The 8,769-nt window shown below is 42.3% G+C and overlaps 1 protein-coding gene and 1 pseudogene across 1 annotated transcript; one reads left to right on the forward strand and one right to left on the reverse strand.

Annotated features, from left to right (window-relative positions):
• Positions 1 to 4,568, forward strand: part of LOC114639537 — a 12,575-nt pseudogene extending 8,007 nt beyond the window's left edge.
• Positions 4,569 to 6,786: 2,218 nt separating this feature from the next.
• Positions 6,787 to 7,746, reverse strand: LOC114639568 (olfactory receptor 8S1-like). Its single transcript, XM_028788347.1, has one exon. It carries the CDS (start codon positions 7,744 to 7,746, stop codon positions 6,787 to 6,789), a length of 960 nt encoding a protein of 319 aa, XP_028644180.1.
• Between the last annotated feature and the right edge of the window lie 1,023 nt (positions 7,747 to 8,769).

The raw sequence follows: 8,769 nt of genomic DNA on the forward strand, positions 1-8,769 counted from the left end.
GGAGACCTGATGAGGTATCTTGGGAAGGGAGACAGGAAGTTGGGAGGGAGACAGGAAGTAGGGAGGGAGAAAGGAAGTTGGGAGGGAGACGGGAAGTTGGGAGGGAGATATGATGGGGTTATCTTGGGGAGGATAGGAGGACAGCAGCAAATCGTGGATATGATCAAGATACATCGCATACAAGTATGAAAACTTAAAAGTATAGTAATTAGAATAGGAACAACAAAAATCAGTATCAATCTGGCAGTTTCTCAAAAAACTGGAAATAGTTCTACCTGAAGACCCAGTTATACTGCTCTTGGGCGCATATATATACATATACATTACATATACACATACACATACACATATACATATAATCTTCCACCATACCACAAGGACATGTGCTCCACTATGTTCAGAGCAGCCTTATTCATAATAGCCAGAAGCTGGAAACAACCCAGATGTCCCTCAACAGAAGAATGGATGTAGAAAATGTGGCTCATTTACATAATGGCATACTCTTTAGCTATTGAAAACAAGGACATCATGAATTTGGCAGGCAAATGGATGGAACTAGAAAATAGCATCCTAAGTGAGGTTACCCAGACCCAAGAGAGCATGCATGGTGTGTACTTACTGATAAATGAATACTAGCCAGAAAGCACAAAATACCCATGATACAACCCACAGACCCAAAGAAGTTAAATAAGAAGGAAGGCTAAAGTGAAGATGCTTCCATCCCACTTAGAAGGGGGAACAGAATAATCCTGGGAGGCGGAGGGAGGGAGGGACCTGAGTGAGAGAGGGGAGGGGAAGGGGAATATGGGACAGAATCAGGTTTGAGGAGAGACAGGAGAGAGGCTCAGAGGGGCCAGGAGAATGAATGGACATATGCAGCTGCCAGGGGTGGGAATTGAGGGGAACCTTTAGAAAGTTCCAGAGATCTGGGATGTGAGAGGCTCCCAGGACTCAATGCAGTTGAAATGTTTTAGATTTCAGAAGCCCAGAAAATAAAAGCAAAATTAGACACATAGAGCTACATAAAACTAAAAGGTTTCTGGACCCAAAGGGAACAATCAATAGAGCAAAGAAACAATGTACAGGGTAGGGACAAAGAGCTGATACCCAGAATGTAGAGAGAGCTAGCAACTTAATAACAAAAACAATAGACAAACAGAAAAGTGGCTGAGCAGGGGCCGATGACCTTAGATGGCACTACACAAATGGAGATCTGCAAATGGTCAGTAAAAAGGAGATATGCAAATAGCAATAACTAATGAGAAAACACTCAGTCATCACCAGTCATCAGGGAAATTTAAATCCAGACCACAAGTAGATATAACCTAAGTTTAGTAAAACTAGCTATAAGCACCGAGTCAGGGGCGACAGCATAGGCCTGTCATCCCAAGGTTTGAGAGGCAAAGGCAGGTGGATTATGATTTGAGATCAGCCTGGGATGATACATAGTAAGACAAAGCAAACAAATGACTGCTGGTGAGGATGTGGGGGAGGGGAACATTTGCACATTGTTGGTGGGCAGGAAAGTTTACTATAATTACTGTTGGATACTATTCAAATGGATACTAAACAAATGGAAGCTATTCAAACTATTCAAATGGATACTAAACAAATGGATACTATTCAAACTATTGGAGAGGAGGTTCAGTGGTTAAAAATAAGAAGTCATCTTGAGTGTCATGCTAAATACCAATGGAAAATTCAAAGACACTTGCAAGGTATTTGGCATAATTCTAACACCTCTGTGTATAGTTTAACTTTGTGTAAGGAGATCATGAATTTAAGGAATACAAAGCTTAAAGTAAACTCAGTCCACGAATGCACGGCATTCCTTTTATCTTGGTCATCCTGATTCATGGCTTAAGGTATGTATTTCCATCTTGGTCAAGCTTCAAGAATGGCTTGAATAGCTTGATCATATTAGCCTTCCTTGTCTGGTGAATACTTTTATTCCTGCCCATTTGTAGGATCACGAAGGGCTGCCATGCCCTGGCTGAGACTTTCCGTGTGCTGCTGTCTGCCTAGTAACATTCTGTAGTTTTTCTAAGAACAAAACATCCTATTGTAGGTGTGATGCTTCCAGCAGGGACTTTCCACTTGACAAACCATTGCCCCCCCAGCTGAGTTCCTGTTTGTGTTTTTCACTCCCCAGTTTGGTGTATATATTGAATGCTCAGTAAAAGCTTTGGCATTCTCTCATAACAAATGACCCAAGTCTGTGTCTTCCTTTAATCCTCCAGGCTTATGCTCGAGTTTGGTACCATGGCCCACTCATTGTGCTAAAACTTGCCTTTAACAGCATCAACATGTTGGTGGCCAAAATACATGGCTTGAAACTGAAAACGTATCCCCAGACAGAATTATCAATCTAACAGGCTGGCAGCCAAAGATGGGTAACTTTCTGTACAGTGCCTTACTGACCTAAGACAGAATTACCTTGTTTTTAAAAAATGTAAATTCCAAGACAGGTAAGGAAGGCATTCTTGTCAGAATCACCTAAGACAGGTGTAGTCTTTTTTATGAAATAAAATAGGGGGAGTTGTTGAGAGCTTTTGGTGCCAATTCTAGAAATATGACATTTGTCACCAGGCTTGGACAAGGAAGTAGGCTCAGATAAGAATATTAGAAACAGTGACCATGGGGCTTTGCTTACTGTTTTGCTGAATACTCCCTTCTGTGATCCCTTTGCTTCCTGCTTAATTCTTACCTTGTGTGATCCTTTTGCTTGCTACTCTGATTGATTACTTTCTTGTGTGATCTCCTTATTAATTACTTCGAGGATCACTTTGTCTTTGATCTAAGAACTGACCATGTGTTTTGGATGTACCTAAAATGATATAACAGCAGACTGGGAAAGAATGAAGCTGCTTCAGCCTCGGTACGGGCTGGTGTCGTGTTATAATTTTGTCTGTTTTTCTTTTTCAGCTCTCCCTCCCTCCCTTGAGATCCTGTTGACTGACTGAGCTGGCTTGGTCATCTTTGGTGATATGATTAGAGTGGTGGACTTAGTTTTACCATGTGCAAAAAGGGATGAGTTTAACAGAACGCCTTTGTTCCAGAACGTCATCCATACCGCCCTGTTCACCGTTTTTGATGCAATGTCTTTGTTTACAGTATCGTCGTACCGGCCCTGTTCACTGCTTCTCTTCAGAATACATAACTTTCTCATCCAGATAGACATCTCTTCTCCAATATGTTTAATTCTTACCCTTCTGTTAATAGGAATTCTTGACTGTTATGAACGCCTGTGTTTTTAAGACAATAAAGATAAAAGTGCTTAAGATATGAGTGAAATTTACAGAACAAATATGTTTATTTGCCCAGATAATCCCAGAGATTCTGTAAACAATGACCACAAAAATGAGATTTGAATGTGGATGGTCCTGTGCATAAAATAGCGCTCACTCTATATTAAGACAAAAAATTATTTAAAAGAGTAAATGTTGTTGCATTAAATAGTAATTGTGATATTACTTAGAAGTCTCTGTTTTTAGATTCTTGAATGAAAATTTTTTCCTGGGAATATATTATTTTCCTTGTTTTGTCTTGGTATCAGGATCTCATGAAGTTCATTGAGAATACTTGTGTTCTGCAGTTTTGGAAAGTCTTATTTAAAATTTATACTATGGCTTCTCATAAACTTTGTTAAAAAATTCATCGCAAAGACATCAATCACGTGAGCCCCTCAGGCGACTTCGTGGCTGAGCTCCTGCGGCCAGAGTTGGACCCAGTATACATTCAGCCATGGCAGCCTCAGCCGCCAGGTTGAGGATGGGCAACGGACTGATGGGCAAGTTTGTGCTGAAGGCGTCTCTGACCACCCCTGGCAGCGAGTACAGCAGCCCTTCGGTCATCACTGTTAGGAAAGGAAGCCCAGACCGCAGCCACCCTGTGGTAGTGGCGCCCTACAGCGGTAGCCCGCCGCGCATGTGCCCCAAGATTAAGCAAGAGGCCGCCCCATCCTGCGCGGTCAGCCGGTCCCTAGAGGCCCACTTGAGCGCTGGACCCCAGCTCAGCAATGGCCACCGGCCCAACACACACGACTTCCCCCTGGGGCGGCAGCTCCCCACCAGGACTACCCCTACACTGAGTCCCGAAGAACTGCTGAACAGCAGGGATTGTCACCCTGGCCTGCCTCTTCTCCCAGGATTCCATGCCCATCCAGGGTCCAACTACCCTCCTTTCCTGCCAGACCAGATGCAGTCGCAAGTCCCCTCTCTCCATTATCAAGAGCTCATGCCACCGGGTTCCTGCCTGCCAGAGGAGCTCGAGCCAAAGAGGGGAAGAAGGTCGTGGCCACTGAAAAAAACAGCCACCCACACTTGTGACTATGCAGGCTGTGGCAAAACCTATACGAAGAGTTCTCATTTCAAGACACACCTGCGAACTCACACAGGCGAGAAACCTTACCACTGTGACTGGGACGGGTGTGGAAATTCGCCTGCTCAGAAGAACTGACCCGGCACTACCGCAAACACACAGCACACCGGCCCTTTCAGTGCCAGAAGTGTGACTAGGCCTTTTCCAGGTCGGACCACCTTGCCTTACACATGAAGAAGCACTTTTAAATCCCATACAGTGGATATGACCCACACTGCCAGGAGACAGTTCAGTATTTTCTTTTCAACCTTTCACACTGTCTTCCCACGAGGGGAGGAGCCCAGATGGCAAGCGCTACAATCATGATCAAGTTCCAGCAAGTCAGCTTGTGAATGGATAATCAGGAGAACGGAAGAGTCCAAGAGACAAAACAAAACAAAACAAAAAAAATTACTAAAAACAAACAAACAAACAAACAAAAAGAACAAAAGAAAAAAATCACAGAACAGATGGGGTCTGAAACTGGATCTTCTAGCATTCCAATACCAAATCCAACTTGAACATGCCCGGACTTACAAAATGCCAAGGGGTGACTGGAAGTTTGCGGATATCAGGATATACGTTAAATCAGTGAGCTTGGGAGGAGGGAAGACCAGAATTCCCTAGAATTGTGTTTCGGTGATGCAATATACATGTAAAGATCACCTTGTATGCTCTTTGCCTTCTAAAAAGCCATTATATGTCAGAGGAAGAGGAAGCAATTCAGGTACAGAACATGTTCTAAAAGCCTAAATGATGGTGCTTGGTGAGTCGTGGTTCTAAAGGTACCAAACGGGGGAGCCAAAGTTCTCCAACTGCTGCATACTTTGACAAGGAAAATCTACTTTTGTCTTCTGATCTACATTTATGACCTAAGTCGGGCAACTACACCTGGTTTATTTCTGTAACATTTTTATGCAGACAGTCTGTTATGCACTGTGGTTTCAGATGTGCAATAATTTGTACAATGGTTTATTCCCAAGTATGCCTTTAAGCAGAACAAATATACAGTTCCTTGCCTTAATAAATATGTAATGTAAATTTAAGCAAACTTCTATTTTGTATATTTGTAAACTACAAAGTAAAAAAAAATGAACATTTTGTGGAGTTTGTACTTTGCATACTCGAGGTGAGAAATAAGTTTTAAATAAACCTATAATATTTAAAAAAAAAACTTCATCACAAGGTTCATGCAGACTTAGGGTTTCCTTTGTGAAAGTTTTTAAAGTACAAACTAAGCTTATTCGAGTCTACTTGGATATGAAAATTAAAAAAGAAATATTTTCAATACCAATTAATAGCAAGGACATAGGAAGTAACTAGAATGTTCACATGCTACTGATAGGCAGAGAATCTACGGACACTTTTTAAAAGCAGCAGAGCAGAGTCTTACAGACTTAAATATCACAACCACAGCAGCCCGGTAATTCCTCTCCTAGGAATTTACCCAGGTGGATGACTGCATACATCTTCACAAATATTTCTACTCACATATGTGGATTAGAGAGTAAATGAATATATATCAGTATCACTGTGGTGAAGGAAAGGAAACAGACACAAACATTTACTTTACACCATGACTGCATCAATGTGAAATTCTAGGAGAGGCAAAATTATAGTCATTAAAGGTCGATCTGTGTTTTCCAAGGGCCAGGAAATGGAAGGGAATATATTGCCAATCAGCCCATGAGCACTTTCTGTTAGTATAGAAATATTTTATAAACAATTGTAGTGGCAATTTCCATTCCTATACATGAAGTTCACGATAATGCCTTTATGAAACTCATCACAACATACGATGAATACATATACCATTACCATTTTTAAAAGTGAAGAAATGATCAAGCTGTACATTAGAGTTGGAGGCTTACATGTAAGTTATGCTCCAGAGATGGATTCTTTAAAAGATATCAGGACAGCCATTCAAACCCAAGGAGGAGGAAAATAGATGGAGAGGCTGTGAAGTCACGTTGAACAGATTATAGGAACAGGAAGCTGGAGAGTCTGATCAGTCGATCACACTCCTGGGCAAGACATTGGAGCTGAAACAGAATGACCAGACGCAGCATCCCAGGAACATCCCTAGTAGAGTAAAAGGCTCTGATACTGATACACACATAACAGGACACTGGAATTCTTCCCCAAAGAAAATGGGTCCTATTATTAAAAGAAAATAAAAAAGTATTTGGTGGTGGAAGGAGACAAACTAAGAAATGTCCTCTTCGAAATGAAATAACAGACAAATAGGTTTAAAATTAATTTCATAATAGAAGAATCAGGTGATTTAAGACTTTGACTCTGAAGAGTATTAACTTGAAGGCCACTGAAGGAAGGGGCATTCCTCCGGAAAAATCCCAGCGTTTATACTTAGCGTCTGACTTCAGTGAGACGTCACTCTCTTCACTCCTTATCCTGATTTCAGTCGGCTCAAGTCATCACCCTGTGCCTGTGATCAACTTGCCTAAAATGCTGGCAGCATCTTGCCAGCAGCTTTCTCACAGCGGCCTTTACCTCCTTGTTCTTCAGGCTGTAGATGAAGGGGTTCAGCATGGGGGTGATGACGCTGTACTGCAGAGAGAAGAACGTTTCCACGGGAGAACCCGAGGTCGGTAAGACGTAGCGCAGGCAGGCAGAACCAAAGTACAGCATCACCACAGTGAGGTGGGAGGAGCAGGTGGAGAAAGCCTTGCTCCTGCCCCTGGTGGAGCTCATGTGTAGGATAGTGGAGAAAATGCAGCCGTAGGAACATACCACGAGAAGGAAGGTTCCAGAGGCGTGTATGACAAAAGTCCAGAGTATGGCAGTGACGTTAGTGGAGACGTCAGAGCAAGAGAGAGGGAAGAGGGAAGGAAACTCACAGTTGTAGTTGTGTATGGTTCCATCATAACAAAAGTCCAAATTCACAGCTAGGAGGGTATTAATGAGTGAGTTCAGGATGGCCAGGCTCCAGGATCCCCACACAAGCCCCTGACAGAAATGGTCACTCATCATCTGGCCATAGAGTAGAGGGTGGCAGATGGCTGCATAGCGGTCATAAGCCATGACCGCAAGAAGCAAAGCCTCGGTACCTCCAATGGCAAACACAAAGAAGGCCTGGGCTAGACAACCCTTCACAGGGATTGTTTTTGTCTCAGACACCAGATTCTCCAGCATCTTGGGCATGGAGACTGACGAATACAAGAGATCCAGGAAGGAGAGATGGCCCAGAAAAAAGTACATTGGAGAACGGAGGTGCATATCTGCCGTTATCACCAGCAGAATTGTAGAGTTTCCTGTCAGGGTCAGGACATAGATCACAAGGAAAACCACAAAGAGTACAGCCTGGACCTGAGTGTCAGCAGACAGACCAAGGAGGATGAACTCAGAGACAACACTGAAGTTCCTCATAGCTGTGGACTGCATCTTCCCTTGGCATTTGAAAAAGAAAAGTAATTTAGTAATCAGACCTCCTATTCTGTGATTCTTCTCTTATTCAAATAAATATTTTCCTCAATACCTCAGGATCCAAATTTTGTCCACTTTTGGCCCAGACATGATGACAACTTTGAAATTTTAAACATCATTTGTTATCATGCCAGCCAACTGCCCGAATTGGCCATTCTTTCCCTTCTGATTTGGGCTGCTGCGATTTTAGCATTTGGGTGCTCTGTTTTGTTTTTTGTTTACTTGTTTGTTTGTTTTAGGTCTATGTTTCTCTAAAGAAAGCTGAGGATCTGAAAAATAACATGGCCAAAGAGCAAAACTGTGAGTGGGTTCAAAAGACTAGAACTCTCAGTTCGACTGAAGAGTCACTGGACTCATGATAGTTGCCTAATCAAGGACAGAGGTAGGAGGTGAAGAGAGATTTTCTTTTTAAATATATTGAGAGTGGTCATATAACATTAGCTGCAATGTGGGAATGGTAGAAGAAAGTCTCTCTGGAAGAAAAAAGGACAATGGCCTGCATGATCAACTGTTTGCCTTCAACATCTTAAGGCTACAGAGTATTTTAAAAAAATGTAAAAGAATGAACTGACAAAAAACACTTGGAAGAAAGCACATAAGCAAAATGACAAATCACATAAACAAAATGATAAGGCACATAAAGAAAATGACAAAGCACGGAAGCGATGTGTAGTTGCAGCCATGCAGGTCATTATAACTTTTTACTATCATTTTCTCTTGGTCTGGGTGACAATCAGATACGGATGTCTGGCTCACAGAGACTGTCCATGCTCTTGGCTCTGTCTCAGCATCATCCCTGGTCCTCACACTTTTACTCACTAGAGGTTAAGATGCAGTCTGAGATTGGTCAGAGTTGGCCAGCTTCCTCAGGACTTATGCTTTTTCTCTAAATTTTATGCCATCAAAGTCAGCATTTGAAGAGCATATTTCCCGGGAGTGTTTTACTAACTCATGAGAAATAGTTTA

Source organism: Grammomys surdaster, unplaced genomic scaffold (assembly GCF_004785775.1).
Source record: "Grammomys surdaster isolate TR1022 unplaced genomic scaffold, NIH_TR_1.0 125742, whole genome shotgun sequence".
Lineage (NCBI taxonomy): Eukaryota > Metazoa > Chordata > Mammalia > Rodentia > Muridae > Grammomys > Grammomys surdaster.

Bases quoted from the DNA above. Each gene is read 5' to 3' on its own strand.
- LOC114639568 (XM_028788347.1), bottom strand. From the start codon at position 7,746: ATGAGGAACTTCAGTGTTGTCTCTGAGTTCATCCTCCTTGGTCTGTCT.